The sequence below is a fragment of the Amblyomma maculatum genome, chromosome 10, assembly GCF_055883805.1.
Source record: "Amblyomma maculatum isolate TAMU_Amacu chromosome 10, ASM5588380v1, whole genome shotgun sequence".
NCBI classification, from domain to species: domain Eukaryota; kingdom Metazoa; phylum Arthropoda; class Arachnida; order Ixodida; family Ixodidae; genus Amblyomma; species Amblyomma maculatum.
Window position 1 is genome coordinate 51745501 of NC_139353.1, and position 18582 is coordinate 51764082.

General features: G+C 45.1%; 1 protein-coding gene across 1 annotated transcript in view; it reads left to right on the forward strand.

Annotated features, from left to right (window-relative positions):
- Positions 1-18582, forward strand: part of LOC146176382 (phospholipase A1-like) — a 61755-nt gene that overhangs the window by 37025 nt on the left and 6148 nt on the right. Inside the window, exons 6-8 of the mRNA XM_084582723.1 lie at positions 8581-8889; positions 12493-12745; positions 14997-15185. Of these exons, the coding sequence (XP_084438849.1) occupies positions 8581-8889; positions 12493-12745; positions 14997-15185 (751 nt within the window). The remainder of the gene's footprint in view (positions 1-8580; positions 8890-12492; positions 12746-14996; positions 15186-18582) is intronic.

Consider the following 18582-nt stretch of genomic DNA (forward strand, 5'->3'; position numbering starts at 1 on the left):
AGGACATGGACAACACAGTGCCTTTGAAGCGTCCCGAAGATGATAAGTTGTGTATCGATGGTGCTGGACAGAAGGCACACTGTGTAGAGGCCACAGGAAGGGTGACTTTAAAGAGGAGGGCGATGTCTGCCCGAAAGGCCGCCAATTTGCAGGCGGGCCACCCCATTCCAGGGGATGATGTTTAAAAGGACTAGTACCAAAAATTGCTAGAGTCGCAGCATATCAAGTCGTTACCCTTAACGTCAGGGGTATGCGTAATCGTCGGAGACAGCAGCAGTTAAGACATCTGTTAAAGAAACGGAGTGTGTCTGTAGCAGCAATTCAGGAAACAAAGTTGTCCTCCGATGAAGAGACGGAAGCTGCTCTTGAGCCGTTTTTGCCGGAATATAACATTATTGTTAGCCACGCTAGAGGCTTGTCCGGAGGGTGTATGCTATTCCTGGCCAAAACACTAGAGATGACAGCCATGTCTTATTGCATAGATGGCGAGGGACGACTTATATGCTGTGACCTCACAATCTCAGGTGTGCAGTGGCGAATTATTTGTGTTTACGCCCCTGTAAAACAGCGATACAGAAGGCATTTTTTTCTTTCATTAGTTAATCATTTGTGCACAGATCGCAAAATTATGTTGTTAGGAGATTTTAATTGTGTTTGTAGGGATGAGGACCGATCAGCATTATGTAAGAGATATGGCCCTAGTGCTGCATTACTTAACGATTTGGCTTGTGAATATAACCTTGTGGATGTGGGGCAGGAAAAAGGCGACAGTATTCATTTCACTCATTTTCAGTTCTCCTCTAATGCCCGCCTTGACAGAATTTATGTTTCTGCAGACATGTTAGCAAATTTGTTTGGTTACTGGGTGCGGCCCATCTTCTTCAGTGACCATTGTATGGTGTCTCTTCAGGTAGGGAGGTACAGTCGGCAGATACTTCACCCTCGGTGGGAACTGTGGAAAATGAATAACTGCCTGCTCTCAGATGAAATCTTTAAGCGTGCTGTACCTACTTGTTTGAAAGACATATGGTCACGCCATGATCTGTCAGTTTTTCAAAAATGGGACTTGTTCAAACAGGAAACCAAAAACTTAGCAATTGAAGCCTCTGCAAGAATCGCGTTCCTAAAGAGACACCACCTTCGTGAGCTTGGACGCACTCTAACTGAGCTACATGAGCTAGAGAGGGTTAGCCCGGGTGCCTATGTTGAAGAAATTAATAACGTAAAGGCAGAGCTTCAACAAATTGCGACGGAAAGATACAAGGGGGCCCTAATAAGATCTAGGACTCGAAGGTTTCTTGACGAGCAACCTTCACGTCGGGCCCTCAGTGATGAAAGAGAGAATGCTCTTACGAAGGAAATATTGGAAATTCAGTATGGTGGTTGCACATATAGTGATGCTCCTAGTATTCTTGCTGCTTTCTATGATTATTATCGAAAGCTGTTCGGCAGTTGTAAAGATCCAAATCAGGGTTTCGATTATAATTCCTTACTTGAGAACTTTCCTCGACTAGACGATGAGAAATGTGCTGTAGTAGAGGGACCCATCACTTTGGAAGAAATTAAATCAGCCATTTCAGACCTTCAGAACCAGAAATCTCCTGGCCCAGATGGTATTACTAGCGAATTTTATAAAACATTTTCGCCTTGCCTAACGCCTGTTTTGATGGAAGTATTCCAAGCATCTTATGATGTGGGTTTCCTGCCTCCCACTTTCTATTCAGGCCACACAATATTAATACCCAAAAGCAAAGATACTAATCGGTTGAAAACTGTTGAAGGATATCGTCCAATTTCCCTCTGTAATGTTGATTACAAAATTTTTGCCAAGGTCCTTTGTTCTCGTTTGCAGCTGGTTATCATGGACTTGATAGGTTCGCATCAGGTATGTGGTATCAGAGGGCGCAGTATTCAAACAAACATCCATATTGCACGTTCAGTAATCGAGACAGTATCAGATGAGACAGGCCAAGTAGCTCTGATTCAAATTGACATGGCGAAGGCGTTTGATAAAGTTCGGCACAATTTCTTGTTCGCGGTCTTGGAGAATGCAAACATTGGTGACGTTTTGCTCAAAGGCATAAGGCTGTGCTATATGAACTCGTATACAAGACTAATTGTTAATCAGGAGCTAACGAAACCAATACCACTGGAATCATCTGTTCGTCAAGGATGTCCACTGTCTCCACTGTTGTTTGGCTTATATCTGGAACCCCTCTGTCTCAGTATAATTAACAGTGCAGCCATCCGTAGTTTCTCTCTGGCTCAATGTGAAGTTAAGATTTTAGCTTACGCGGACGATATCGCCCTCTTTTGTTCTGACAAAAAGAGTGTACTTGAGGCTTTACACTTGACTGAACAGTTCTGCGATGTATCAGGCGCGGCCCTTAATTTAGATTAATCCAAAGGTTTTTGGTTGGGACACTGGGGCACTAGACCAAGCCAGTTTGGAGGCATATGCTGGGACTGTAGTCCTCTTCAGTACTTAGGGGTTCCGTTGCACCAAGTTCGTAACAGCGCAGCCTACTGGGATTCACAAATCGTACCTATGCGGCGACAAACGCTGGCTTGGATGGGTAGGGAACTCTCAGTGTTTGCTAGGGCACAGGTCTGTAACATATTTTTGTTTGCAAAGCTTGCGTATGCCCTTCAAGTCCTGCATTGTGCGAGGAGCAAAGTACAAGTTATACACAGAATATTTGCAACATTTGTGTGGCGCTCTCAATGGGAGCCCATGCGGCGTGACAACCTGTTTCTTCCCTTAGAGTATGGTGGAGTGGGCCTTGTTCACTTGTTTGTGCATCAACTTGTCTCCCGTTTTTTCTTTTTCAAATCGGCAAACCATCCGTTTCTTGTAACTGTGCTCATTAGGCGCCTTAGTCCACATTTGCCTTACTTATTCGCACCAACTGGGCAGGCTCGTGAGGGGCGTTTATGGGGATTCCTTAAGGATGTTGCTGACACTTTCAATTTTCTCACTGTGCGTTTCTCTGTAGATTACCTGTATAGCCTCTCGAGAAAGCAGATGACCCAGGCTCTCACTGAGTCTTTGTTCCCTACACCGTTGTATCGGCAGCCTTATCTGGGGTTTTTGGACACCACTGTTCTAAAGCGCGTTAGGCAAATGTGCATTCAGGCAGCTGCAAAAACGTTCTTTTTCAAATTACATACAGCGACGTTGCCTGTCAAGACTTTTCTTCACAATAAGGAGATGTTTGTGCCCTGGTCGGTAAATTGTCGTCTCTGTAACGTGCCTGAGACAATTGATCATTGCTTTATTCTGTGCCGTGATGCTATGTTCTTTTGGGACATACTACAAAGAACTCTTAAAAAGGACATTGAAATTACGCCTTATACAATTAGATTTTTGCCTCCTGACAAAAACTCTGTCGTGCCTTACGATCTATTTGTGTTGATGGGACTGTTCAGCCTTTGGAAAAGCCGCATGATCGACAGGCATGCAGAGCCACCAAGATCGTCGAAATCCGTGTTTCGGGAGCAGTGTGCTTTGGTGAGAAGTGTATATGCTGCACGTGAAGAACCTCCAAACTGGATGCCGTATCTAGACGCATGTGTATGTCTCCCAGACTTTTGATGTTCTGATGATTGTGCATTGTCGAGCTGAGGATATGACGGGCTCGTATTAAGCAGCCCGGTAACTTTAGACATGGACATGTTTAAGTAAGTGGAGTTGTTCCTTTTTACGGAAGTTTTTCCATGCAATAAAGAAAAAAAATTCTGCCGTGGTGTAGTGGTTAAAGTGCGTGCTTGCTGGCTGAAAAAACCGGCGTTCGATTCACATGTAAATTTTTCCCCGTATTTTCTTTTTTTCTTTTCTTTTTCCTTCTATTTCAAATGTAGTGGTGTTATGTAGTGTTCAGCATATATCAATTAACCAGAAACCGGACGAACGCGTCATTTCTGGAACTGATACCGGGCAGAGTATTCCGCTTCTAAACAGAAGTCGGGCCGATCGACGAAGCCCAACCAGAATGACCATGCCGGACACGCCAGCGCACTAAATAAGCATGATACCAAACATATTATACAACTGTTCTGTATAAAAAGGGCACGCTTCGTTTCCCAAATACCTCGAAAATGCGAAGCCGTCGAAGTGTGCGCTAGCAAGCATATTACGCGCGTCGCGTCGCTTTTGCGAGTACAACAGTCGCTGCAGGTCGTACGGTCTTGCGGTGCGTCTTCATATCTGCGACCGAAGATCTGCCGCCTGCAACACGAAAGTAGAAGCACGAACGTATCGTTTCGCTAGCGATGACAAAAAACTGTTCGAGAAAAAATAAACAAACATCTCTGACCATCGAAGCATGCGCAGATAGCCGCACACCGGGCGATGCGTTCTCGAATGTTTACATCTTGGAACCGCTCAGTCGGAAGGGTATTCATTGACATCGATGCTCCGCTGGTAACACGTGAAGCTAAAACACTCAGTATTACAAGTATCAGTGCACCGGATATCTCTGTATGTAGGAAAACTTACAAGCGTTCGTAGACGATGAAAAACACATCAGCACTAGTAAATTATGATATCTCGAGGTTTGCCTTCAATAAAGCGACGCATTATAAAGATACGGCACATTTGTGAACCCTCGTGATAGCCTGCAAAGATATTCAGCGTGTTTAAAGGGCGATCGGTGAATTACGGCCACAAATTCTACTGCCAAGGAAAATGTACAAAGTACGAAAGAGCAAAAGTAGATACATATGCTGAATACTAACCACTGCAACCATAATCCGCCGTAGACTAGTGGTTAAGGTGCCTGCTTACACAACAAAACTGAAAGAACACTTGAGAAGAATGTACATAGCGTCGGTATGGGCTAAAACTTCCAGCAAAACCTTGACTGATGTAAAGGGGCTAAAAACTCTTCATGTGCATAAGGGGTTCGATTCTCGATACCCATTCGGGCACCGGGTACACATTCTTGTGGGTTGCCACGAACGCCGCAACGGATTCGCAGAAGTACTGGCGTGCCGGCCTTGCATCAATGTCGGCGTGTCGCGCTGCCATGCAGGCTTTCCATATACAGTGCAATCCCATCAGCATTACTGCGTCGAAAGGGACGCCTTCATCATTTTCCACAGCTAGGAAACGCAATAAAAAAAACTAGTGGTTAAGGTGCCCGTCTGAAGACCATAAGGACCGAAGTTCGATTCCACATTGGGTAGGAAAAGTGTTTTTAGTTTTTTATTTTATTTATTATTTTAAATGTAGTCGTTTTATTTTATATTGTTGCATGCTTTTTCCACCCTGGCGACGCGTTTCTTTCCGGAAACGAGGGCCATCAACCATACAGGCCATTCCGGTATCAGAGCTCCGCGCGGTTTCATCCGGACTTTCCAGGGCAGTACAGGACTTTCCTGAAATAGCCCCAATCCTGTATCCAGATCCTGTACAGTAAACCTGTATATGATTTCCAGTACGAATTTTATACAGGATTTTTCAATAGGGATAGGTTACGGGGCAGCAAGCCGAAGAACACAGAAAAAAAAGAGAACAGAGGGAAAATGCGCTATATCTGTGAGTGGTTGTAACTAATCGCGGCGGGCCTAGCGCGAGCGCTTCTGCCCGCGCTGCTTCCCTGTGCTTCCTAGTTCGTAACAATATGTATGAACCAGTGAGTCTGGCTGCCGATGTGTGATAACTACATATGCTGCATATATGGTATGATGGCGTCGATGTTCGACGCGCTCGGCGTAGATGAGAGATGATTGTGCTGGGCAGCCAGTGCCTTTCTGCAACCATTATTTATGTCAGGGCGCATATTTTTAGCAGGCAGGGGTTACAAGGATGCTTAATTTTGGTAGGAGAGAAGTTGGCGCTCTCTAGAATACAGCGACACTGTCCGCTGCCGGTCAGTGGAACCTTCGTCTGTCTCTGTGGAAGTTGAGCAATGCTGACATGGGAAGAAAGATGGCATGACGGCGAGCGACTATAGATAAAGTTTGAACATGATGATGAAGAAATCTTTTTTATAAGCTTTTATTATTTTCTGCTATGGAAGCTGAAAATGTGCTATTACATTAAATGTTTCGTCTAGTGGAAGGACATGTGCCAACTGAAAGGCCTCTCTCGCTTGAAATTCTTCTTGACATTTGTGAAAACGCCTCACCAGCTGACCCCGCCGGGGTGGCGCAGTGGTTACGGCGCTCGACTACTGTTCCCAAGGACGCGGGATCGAATCCCGGCCTCGGAGGCCGCTTTTCTATAGAGGCGAAAAGCAAGGCGCCCGTGTGCTGTGCGATGTCAGTGCATGTTAAAGAACCCCAGGTGGTCGAAATTTCCGGAGTGCTCCACTACGGCGTCTCTCATAGCCTGAGTCGCTTTGGGACGTTAAACCTCACAAACCAACCAACCAGCCTCACCAGCTGAATAATGAAACCGAACATGCGAATTCCTCGATTAACATTCAGCTTGTGGGACCGTTCATTATTGTCAGTGCATACACTTTTTCATGAAGAATCAAGCGGAATGAGATGGCGTGTCAATTCCTGGGATTTGGGGTGATTGATAGATCTATTATAACGGGGTCGTTGTAAAATAAGAATCTCGTGCTTTTTCTGGCGGTGACTGGAGTCCAACAGATGTCAGAAATTTGTATATAAATTCAGGCCTTATGGAATTAGGCCTCGACCTCCCCAGGGGAGCCTTGTGTTTGTCACTGTAAAATAAATTGCGTTTATCAGAGAGTTTTTCGTCATTCCTAAACGTAGTGCATCATACGTTTCACAGATGACGATACGTACTTGTGCCCCGCATGTTGCATTATCTCGCGCTGTGCAGTAAACTTCGTCTCTATTGTCGTGCCCGTGCAGGAGAACAATATGCTGTCGCCGCGGCCGATCACACATTGTGTATATATGCGACATTCCCTCGCTCTGCGAACTGAGCATCGTCTTCATCACGTTCCAACTGCGCCGCTCCTCCATTTTAACCTAGGTATATACGTCATACACCTACGCCATCTCGCTAAATGCAAAGACCGAAGTCAAGCTTCCGAGATCATCGGGCAACGATGTATACATTTTCCCAGAAGCTTACTAAGAGTGAAAAGATCAAGATCGAAACGGCAGCAGTGACTGCGGCTCACAGCCGATAGCTAACGCTTGTGAAACTTGGCTCAGTGATAGTAAAAAAGTATTTGGGAGGAGGTATGCAATTTTTAGATCGTACATAATGATGGCCATACAAATAATAATAAAAAAGAATTAAGAGGGCGTTCAAACCTCGCCTGAGGAATAGATGCGAAGTGCCGTTTACACCGTATTTTCATCCACCGAGAACTTTTATATTTTTTCATTCAAGTAGGTGTTTGGTGCGAGTAAGAGCAGCATGGTCACTTCAAAGTGAACACCTGCACTCGTGAGAGGTGCATCTGTTGCTGGTTGGAATCCCTATCGGAAACTAACCTCTAGCTCGGCCAGATGACTGATCGTGAGGTTGAGGCGAATAGGTGTGAGATTACCCTGAATATTAGTCAAAGTTTGAGTCTGTCAGATTTTTATCAGGTATTATTGAGCATATTTTTCGTCACCATTTTTCTCATTTTGAGGTGCGGGGACTTCGACGGCTTTTCAGCCGAACGAGCTGTATACACTTCGCGTAAAGCAGGCTACAGTAAAGTAGGACCTTGAGGTGGACGCCGGCGATAGCAGAAGGAAAGGCATCCTCACCTACTATGCAGAAATATGCACTGCGATCCTCTAGGAAGTTAAGCGTATATCTGCAGAGATTGTGCGCTCAATTACTTCCTTGAACGAAGCGAAATATATGATTGCGGTACATATTATGGAATGCTTTTCGCGTATCTACAGTGCCAAGTGCATTGACGTGCGAACAGGACACTGTTACCAACGCCAGCTTGCCGAAAACCGTACTTAATAAGCGAAAAAGTTTCCAATCTTCCCACACAGCTTCGGTCAAGCAACAAGCGAAACGGGTGCTATGCACATAGTTAATAGTGCAGGTATAAAAACGATACATTATTAATGACTTACCCCGCCGGGGTGGTACAGCGGTTACGGCACTCGACTACTGTTCCCAAGGATGCGGGATCGAATCCCGGCCTCGGCGGCCGCTTTTCATTGGAGGCGAAAAGCAAGGCGTCCGTGTGCTGTGCGATCTCAGTGCACGTTAAAGAACCCCAGGTGGTCGATATTTCCGGAATCCTCCACTACGGCGTCTCTCATAGCCTGAGTCGCTTTGGGACGTTAAACCCTGCAAACCAAACCATTAATAATGACTTATGACGTAAACATGTGCGGAAAGGCCATTTTGCATTACCTGTATTCGCCTTTTCAACCCTGATGGACTAATAGCCTGCGAGAGAAAGCACATAAAGAAGTGATTCACTGAAATTACCAAAGGTATTGACGATTCGACTAAACGGTGAGAATTATTGTATTTGTTCGATATGAGCTGGAGCAGTTTGCTTTCGCTAACGGATACCGAAAACGTTATGAAAGTGGAGAGTGGAAATTTTGAACGTTTAGCAAAAATCGCGTCAGTTACTCAAGTCGAAAAGTATATAAATGCTTAGTTCGTAATTTGTTTTATTGCAGATAAAGGGGTATGTCAACCAGCGACAAGGCAATTACACCTGCTACGAAAATATATCCTGCTTCTATCCAACATACAGAATGGCCCTGGAGATTGGTGGACCGCAAACCCCTGAACAAATCGGGACGAAAATTAAATTCTTCCCCAACAGCACTAGTGAAGGGGTCGAAGTAAACCACACAAACTGGGCAGCTTATTACACCAGCTCGGGCGTCAACGTCTCAAAACCCCTTTTTTGCGTAACGCATGGATTCACATGGGGTGACAATATAACGTGGATGTACGAACTTAAGGAGGCATTATTTTCGAAGGTGAGGGGTGTCTTTTTGATTTTTGGCGTGACATGAATTGCTTATCCGGGTGCTTCTGTGCCGATAATCTAGGGTAGAGCTTAGACACTTTTTTGGAGCAGAAAACTGCCAACAATATGTGGTGCTACTACCCATTTTCGTGATATTGTGTGGCACGTTCGGCACACACGGCATCACTTCAGACTTGGCCGCAGGGTCTCCATATCAGGCTTGTTTGGCCGAGTGCCGCGTTTTATTTTTCAGGTTGGTTTCAAGGACTGCAGGTATCGCTAATGAGGTTCAGCTTGTCTCCGATAGAAGACCAGCCTGATTAACTATGGCAACGTGTCTCTGGTGAGCTCGGGCAGGGCTTCCGGTGTTCAGCTTATGTGCATTAAAAAGCTGTTGAAGTTTTCTTGCACGCTCATTCGATGAGAAACCGCCTCCTACTGCTTCGGGATAAGCTTGCTGAGCTTAAATGACGCTTTTGAAACGGTAGAAGTATGTCTAATACTCTGTTGCCCGTTCTTATGGGCCAGCCCACATATAAACTCTAGCACATTACAATAATTACCAGCTTTTAAGATCATAAAAAATATTGTCGACACTTGAATGGTCAAATTCAATATATAAAAGCTGAGCAAATCATCCACATATCTAAAACGTTTGTAACAGATTGATTAAAAAATCTCTGGGCAAGTTTCTTTGAGAAACAGCCGAAAAATATTGCATAAAATATCAGCTATACAAGTGCCTTTATAGTATTTACGCTTGCACTACGGGTTTAATATGGAGCATGCAACAGCTTACGTTCGCGGCAGGGTAGGAGCAAGATATGCAATGTCCTCGGCCCGAGGAAAGTGCTTATATTGCTAACGGGGGGACACATCAAATATCAGCTTAAAGCAGATAGAAAATGTCACAAACTGAGATAGATATTTATTACGCGTGACCTCAACTTGTCGAGCGAGCACTTTACTTACAAAATAAAATAAAAATACGGCTGGTTTACTGAAAGCTCGTTCGACAAAGAAGAATGCAGGCCTATTTGTAAGCGACGCCTTGACGAATGCGTACTCGGAAATATTTGGTTTTCTATGTGGGTACCAACAATGCTGTACAGTAAGTGTCAGTCGCCATGCAAGGCTCAGAAAATTTGAATGCGGGCGTTGCTGGATGCTCTAAATACGTCCATTGATGGCAAATAAACCGAAGTTGTCGCCCGTTTATAGTCCGCTCCTATGTCCTTTCGTTTATGCGGTTGTCCAATTTACATTGTGTCGTTTGGATTAGCATTTAACAATGAATACATTGTAATAAAATGTGAAACCAACTGCTCCATTTCCACTTTCTCAACGAAAGTTAACAAATTATAAACGCTTCCAATGTTTGCCTTTGTAGCCCGTGGGCAAAGTAGTTATGCGCTGATACAAGCACTTATTCTTTCAGCTGCAAAATTGCGGTTATGCTCAAATCATAACTATATTCATGCACTTGTTCTTAGCCGGTGACATCAAGATCACCTCCACTGTCGCGTTGTTGCCCTCTCATATATAGACTATTACCGATGGTTCATGCAGAAGAATGGAATTCAACGTTTAACCACTGACATATCGAAAATACCACGCCTCTGTTTAGAACTGCTTGGGCGATGACTGGCAAAAAATCTCGTGCTTTAATCTGTCCTTTCTCCCTGTCGCTCACCGCTTTGAGTTCTCCTATCTGTCTCCTTACTATCCCTGTATTTCCGCCACCCCAGTTCAGTTGCTTCAGCTCATTTCGATAGCAGGTGCCGGGGCAGGCGAAAAATATTTTCCTTCCTTTATTAGTTTTATTTTATTCTATAATAATAACCCACTTAGTACTTAATACTCTAGCGCCGGGTGCTAGCGTTTGATGTGGATCGGGCATGGTTCATGAATAAGGCGAAGTCTCGAGAAATATGAGAATCAATCAGCACAACCCCGACTACTGTGAGGAATTTTTAGTTGAGATGATCGAGAAATTATTGGGGTTTAACACTGCTGAACCGAATGTGGAGCAAAAGCTTTGGCTGCGGGAGACCGAGGGTTGCATCGAACACAACCAGCGTTCCGTATAACGCATCAAAGTTCACCGGCGTTCTAGGGAGAATCCACTTTTGTTCCGTTAGCATGCGATGCCAGCAGACTCATTCTGTGGGATTTTAATGCAAGCTATACAACGCACGCTATGGAACGAAAAATAGGGGTAACGTTAAGAGATAGAAAGCGTGCAGAGTGGGCCAGAGAAATAACTCAAGTTACCGACATTCTAGTGGAAATTAAGAAGAAGAAATAGGCATGGGCAGGACATGTAGTGTGAAAAGAGGATAACCGATGATCGCTTAGGGTAGCAAACTGGATTCCAAGGGAAGAAAAGCGTAGCAGGGAGCGGCAGAAAGTTAGGTGGGCGGATGAGGTTAAGAAGTTCGCAGGGGTCAAGTGGATGCAGCTAGCACAGAAGCGGGTTAATTGGACAAATATGGGAGAGGCCTTCACCCTGCAGTGGGTGTAGTCAGGCTGATGATGATGATGATTGAACTCCAGGTGGTCGAAATTTCTGGAGCCCTTCACTGCGGCGTCTCTCATATCCTTAGTTGATATGGAACATTAAATCCCACAAACCAAACCAAATAAGTTTGTCGACTCCACTCGATGAGCTCTCTTTGGCGGCGCGTGCGTGCGCATCGTAGAAATTACCCTTATCCTCTCCACGCTGGTACGTGCGTCTACTGGATGCCGCTACCCTCGTTCTCCTCTCTGTAGCTAGCGCAGCGGCGGAACACCTGTAGAACTGCGCAGCTGGTTGCTATGCTAATAGCGCATGCGCAGTAGTGGCCTCTACCTAGGTCCGCGAAATACGCTTCTACTAGCCTAGTGTAGCATTCGCTACAACAACTATTTAAGCGCCATTACTGAGCACGTCTTGCACACAGCCACAGCGATAAGAACATTCTGGCAATTACAAAAGCACCATTTGTTAGGCTAGAAGAAACATGTTTTGCTGTTAAACAGTGCGCGCAAGCAAACCAGCTTTGGTTTTTTAGCCATAGCGCATCTTTCAAAATATTGCACGAGGAAGTAATTCCGATTTTCATTGCTGTACTCCACGTGGCATATTCCTTATTGTGCTCATGATTTCACCAGCTTTGTTTTCTAGTAAAACACACTAGCATATTGCCCCGCCGGGGTGGCGCAGTGGTAAGACGCCCGACTACAGTGCCGGAGTTCCCGGGTTCGAACCCGACCTCGGCGGCTGCGTTTCGAGGGAGGCGAAACGAAGTGGCGTCCGTGTGCTGTGCGATGTCAGCGCACGTTAAAGATCCCCAGGTAGTCGAAATTACTCCGTAGCCCTCCATTACGGCTCTCCTTTCTCTCTTTCTACTTTCACTCCCACCTTCTTCCCTTTCCTTACGGCGCGGTTCAGGTGTCCACAGAGCAAGTGTGACAGATACTGCGCCTTTCCCTTCCTGTGAACCAATCACCAATCATCATCAACAAGCTGGTGTTTTATAAAAGAATTAGTTGATTGTGTTTAAAATTACAGCAGTGTTCTGGTAAGCTAAGAATGTTTTTTATTTGAATTTGTTCCTTCATATCGCAGGTGGACTGCAACGTAATGTTTGTGGAGTGGATTAATGGATCCATGTTTCCCTATTATGCTGCGGCGGCCGCAAATACACCTTTGCCCGGTGTTCTCCTCTCCATGTTGCTCAACCAGATAATGACGACATCAAACTGCAGTCTGCTGCCAGAGAACGTCCACATCATAGGGTTCAGCCTTGGCGCACACGTGGCAGGATTTTGTGGCCGACATTATCAGGATACGTATGGATTCAAACTTGGACGTATAACAGGTGCATGTTTTCGATTTTATGTTGTTTAGAAAGAGGGAATGAAGATGGCTGGGAACACCATGAAAAAGCTCTGATAAATATTTCAGAACAATGAATAATGGAATGGTTGAGGGGGTGTCTCACTTCGTAAGCCGAGCCAACCTTTCGACAAGCGGACTTGTCTTCGTCTGTGCAAGTCCCCTAAGTCTGGGCAAGAAAATGAAGTCCCCTTGTCGAAACGTTGGCTCAACTTGTGAACTGAGGCAACCCCCCAGCCATGTGCTTTTCGACTAATCAACAGGCTCGACAACAAAGCTACTTAATAAGCAAGCAGGTAAATTTGGAGTTTTCGGCAATTATGTCACTTCTCTGTTTTCGGGGTGTGGAGAGAGTCTCTGTATTCATGCGCATTGGAAAAACATACTGCGAGGGAACCTTGTTTACGCCACTTTCTAACATTTCATAAAATATCAAACTTCCAGAATAGAGAGGAAAACGGGTTATAAAGCGTTCGTTAGTCAGGCATTTCGTTCAATATTTTGTCAGTTTTTAATTTTATGAAAGCTATAATATCCAAGTAGCGTTTCAGTGGTTCTCTTCTCGGACCCACCAAACATGAATTGACTAGGGTAATGGCTTGGTCGAGCGAACTATTGTAATCTTGCTTCTAAATTGAAAAATAGAAATATTTAGTGAACAATACCATCAGAAACAACGTCTATTGCTTAACTTGTATGAGGTAATTACATAAACCACGGAGCGCACGCCATAAATATGCGCGAAACCTGCGCACAGGGACTATAGCTGCGGCTGCCAAAATTCCCAATGATTTCTGCTCTTTGCATCTTTGAGAATTTTGTTCTGGTACGTTTAAATGACTTCCCCAGCTGCGCATGCAATGGTAATAAAACTTGGAGGTAATCGTGGCGACAGCCTTATCCCTACCGGCGCATTGACGGTGCCCCAAACCGCATATCTCTTTTTCCCCAGCGGCATTCATGTGTAAAGATATTGCTCCCCATATAAGAAACACGCCGTTCTTTTCTCATCCCTTCTTTAGGTTACCTCCTTGCTACTAAAGAACCGGCAAGGCAGGGACTTCGTTATCCTTAGCCTCCCTGTTCACAGCAGTAACCTCATTGCGCTTCATTTGTTTCGAGCTGGAGCGAGGCTTGCACGTGCAAAGGCTGCTTCAGGTGAGGCAAACATGATGAAGAATAAGCGACTCAGAAATCTGGCTCTACAGCTAAAGCGGTGCTGACGTCCGACCGTTACGTGAAAGTACCGACTGCCGAGCAGTTATGCCACAATGCGCATAGTGTGCTATTCACTGAGGGCCCTGACGGTAAAACTTACATAGCCCGGTGAGGTCGCGCCGACAAAGTGTGGAGAGGCGAAAGATACAAAGAGAGAGAGAGAGGCGCGCGCCGATACCAAAGAAGAGGAATGTGTGAGGCATGAAAAATTCCCAGAAGCCTAGAAAAAGACAAACCCTGTTCGCAACAGCACAAAGATCTGATCGACAGCCACCCAGGCAATGAACGCGTATCGTGCATGTAGCGTGGAGTCGTCACACAAGTGGCAGTCAGAGCAAAGGTTTTTGTGCGCGTCTAGGTGACGCCCTTTGCGGATTATGAGACGTTCTTCCGGTTTATGTGATGTTTTTCCTTGCAGATTATATTACTCTGTGTCTAGTTGTGCTGTACGGTATGGTCTGTGAAGTCGAGATGAAAAATTATCTCCCACTGATTAGTGCGTGGAAATGATTTCCAGATATAGGAAACATCAGCATCGAAGGCGGGTGTTAGATATTCATAAAATGAAAAATTGAAAGGAATGCTAAAAATAGACGTTTATGTTTTTCACTGCGTTCCGCCAATCGCTTCTTTCTTTCGTTGCATGCGATTCAGGGATGGTGCTGCGAGCATTTACAACACACTTTTCTCGCGATGACTCAATCAGTGATTGAGGATAAACAAAAGCATTTAACAGGTTTCTGTCAGTGCTCTCGCATATTCAATTTTTCTCTTTGTGTACAATTTTACTGCTCTTGTTGAATACGAAATAACGGAGTCTCCCTGTTGTAGGCATAAAAAGCTCTAAAAGGACACTTACGCCAATAAATTTCTGAAAACCACCGTTAACTGTGGGCAGGACGTTTGTGAAAAAGCATGCTTGCATATTATTGGTTCAATTTGTTGTGACCCTATTGTCGGGCGGAAGGAACAGAAAGAAACCTGTGCTTTTTTCCTATGATTCCACCTTTTTACAGGTTTGGACCCTGCCGGGCCTTTGTTTGAAAATTCAAACGTGTCCTTGTCGAGCACTGACGCCGATTTTGTCGACATCATTCATACAAACGCCGGACATTTGCAAGATTATAGGTATGGGCTGAACGAATCTAATGGGCACGTCGATTTTTACCCGAATGGCGGGTCGAATCAGGTGAAATGTGAAACAGGTAAATAATCACGTATTTAATTTTGACCATCAGCTGAGTAAAAAGCTGATGTTGCACTGGGATTATTAGTACATTCATGATTCAGTCACGAAAATAAATTTAATAGCATGCCTTATTGCGCTACCTTCTTCAAATGATGCCAGAAAGAATTATGTATGGCCAAACGAGCTTTATTGGCTCCAGAGGTGAAGCCGGCTAAACATTGCTGTAGGTATGAACGCATAGACGAATAGTGATCAAACTTGCAGTTACAACGGCTTTCTTCTCGCAAAACCGAGAAAATGAAACGCTCGAAAGGAAATAGCGAACTCAACAAAACGGCACATTGTCTCTCCTGCGTGTACCTACTGATGTTTCGGGGGTCTTTTTATGCTGTGTATGGAAAACACTACTTTTCTTTACCTTAAAATATTTTGGTATGTATCGGGAATTCAATATACAAGCAAGGAAACCCCCTCTTGGCAGTAAATTAGGCATACTCTATGACGTTCTTTCCTCTACTCCTGAACAACGAATATTGCTTTATATCTTGATACTTTTACACCCAAACTACGTGCAATAGCGACATACTAGAATAAGTAATAAAACTTACATACGGAAGAAATTTTCTGTACACAAGTATCGCTTTTCCCAGAGGTAAAACTGTTATTTTCACAGTTTCAATATGTCTCAAACCTAAAAGCTCTAATTAGTGATAAAACAATCAAGGTATAAAGAGGTGTCGGTGATGCTGGAAAAGAACGAAGAAAAACTAATTTTGTTGCAGTCCATGGTAGGGTAGAGCAGAGCACATCTCCGATTCATTGAGAAGTCCCTTGATTCCTGGAGGCCGCAGGGTATGGCGGATTCAACATTTTGACCATGGAAGCATTCAAATGCAGCATTATTTTTAGTTTACCTGCTCTATTTGCCAACCAGATGCTATTCGATAGGTGTATATGCAGTGGGAATTCCTATATGAAACTGTGACGTTAGTCCTTATCTCGCATTTGGTTACAATATATCTCATCGTGTCCGTCAGATATAAATTGAGACGTGAAGATCAATGGGGATGATATAATGCGGTGAGTGCAATATAGAAACAAGACGTTCTTCCGAGCCAATGGTCACCTTCGTCGTCTTTTAGTTAGTGTATAAGTTTTCTATATCGCAGACATACTAGCAAAGGCGTGCATCAGTTTAAAAGGCGCCTCCTACATATGCAAATTTACACAGGTGTAGAAAGCTGACTACAGGAAGCTAAACATTTCGACAGATTTGCCTGTCTGGTTGGTTTGATAACTAAATAAAACTTGAAATTTCTCCAACCAACACTTTTATTTTATAAAACCCGACGTTTCGGAGCCGGCTCGGCTCCTCCTTCAGGGGTGCATGACTCGGGGCTGCGTGCAGCTATAAGTAAAGGAATTGTCGAGGGGGAGAAGAAGGTGTGGGGGGGGGGGGGGGAGAATGGGGAGGGGGTGAGATGTGTGTGAAAGAAATGAGAAGGAAGGAGGGGGTTTAGACGTTTGAGGGTGCTGCAGGTGTGCTCGCTGGCGACTTTTTTCTTTTCTTCTGTGAAGTGGCCAGGAGAGAGCGAAGACCTTGCAAGTATACAGCAGGGAGGTTGCCTATTGTCCGGTTGATGTTATTTGCGGTAGACTGTATGTGCCATGACTCGAGGAGGCGTCTTTTGCGGTAATTGGTCTCGGTCTCCAGGATGAACGTTTCTTCGAAATTTATTCTGTGGTCGGAATCTTCTGAATGTTCAGCTACGGGGTTGCGTTCTCTTGAAAAATTTCGTACATCGTTCTTGTGTTGCCGAATTCTTTCTTTTAGGTTTTTTGTTTCGCCAATGTAGCTAGCATCACAGTCGGCGCAGGGAATTTTGTAGACAATGCCTCGGGCTCTTTCTCTTGGTGGTCGATCTTTGGGGAAGGGTAGCAGGCTCCCCAAATTGTTTGAAGGCTTGTGCGCCACTCGAATTCCCTCTTTTCTTAGAATACGGGCGATGGTTTCGCTGGCGCCTCGGACATAGGGGACAGTGACGTACTTTTGAGATGTAGTTGTTTTCTGCTGGTTATTTTCTTCCCGGGGCCTGTCGTTGCGTTTTTGGCGGCGAATGATTTTCCGGATAAATTTTTTTGGGTAGCCGTTCATGGTTAGTTCCTTGAATATTAAGCGTTTTTCGTTTGCTTTGTCGGGCTCTGTGGTGCAATGTGTTTCCACTCTTTGTAATAAGGTCTTCACAACTGACGCTTTATGGCTTGTCGGGTGGTTCGAAGTGAAATGCAGATATCGCCCTGTGTGGGTGGGTTTTCGGTATACGGAGAATCGCAGACGGTTGTTTTTTCGGATCACCAGAACGTCCAAAAACGGCAGGGCGCCTCTCTTCTCCATTTCTAGGGTGAACTGAATCTCTGGTTGTATGGAATAATGAGAGAGGAAATTTTGGACTTCAGATTTCTTAATAATTGAGAAACAGTCATCGACATATCTCAGAAAAATTTTTGGCGGTGGGCGGAAAGAGTTGAGAGCTCGTTCTTCGATGTGCTGCATAGTTATATTCGCCATAGCGACAGAGATGGAGGCACCCATTGGTGTTCCCTTAACTTGTTTGTAGAATTCTCCTCGGCATGAGAAGTATGTGTTTGATAAGCATAGTTCCAGAAAGCGGCATACCTCGTCTACACTGAGTGGGGTTCGTGCGCTGAGTGTATCGTCGCGTTGTAGGGCTTCTCGAGTGGCGGCCAACGCGAGATTTACAGGGACATTTGTGAAAAGGGACACCACGTCAAAGGAAACAAGGCACTCGTCGGCCTCAAGGCTCACCTGGGATACGAGTTCGATGAAATGCCCGGCGTGTCGGACGTGGGTCGCGGTTTTCCCCGTGATTGGTGTTATGAGCTTGTGCAGGTATTCCGACAACGCACGGAGGGGGGAGAAACGGAAGTCGACAATTGGGCTTAGAGGAGTCCAGGTTTATGGACTTTGGGCAGACCGTAGAAGGCTGGGGCTGATCCGTTGGTGCACGGTAACTGCAGGTAGAGGTTTCGGTGGCTTGGGAGGTTTTTGAAAACTTGTTTTAATACCTTGCTGAATTTTGCCTGGGTACCAACGGGCACCAACGGATCCCTCGTTATAGTAATCCCTCGTTATAACGAAATCGCTTTATTCGAAATATCGTTTTATTCGAAATATCTTCCGGTCCCGACCCAAGTGCATGCATTTTAAGCCGCATTACTCGAAGTGCACGAAGAGCTTGACCCGCTTACAGCGAAGTGGCGAGCGGAGGCGTCGCCGAGCGGCAGCGTCGCTTTTGCGCATACAGCGGTAACAGCCACTGGCGATGTGTCATGCGACGCCAACGCCTGTCGTTGCCGCTAGCGCATACCGCTCAGCACGGAGCGGGTATCTA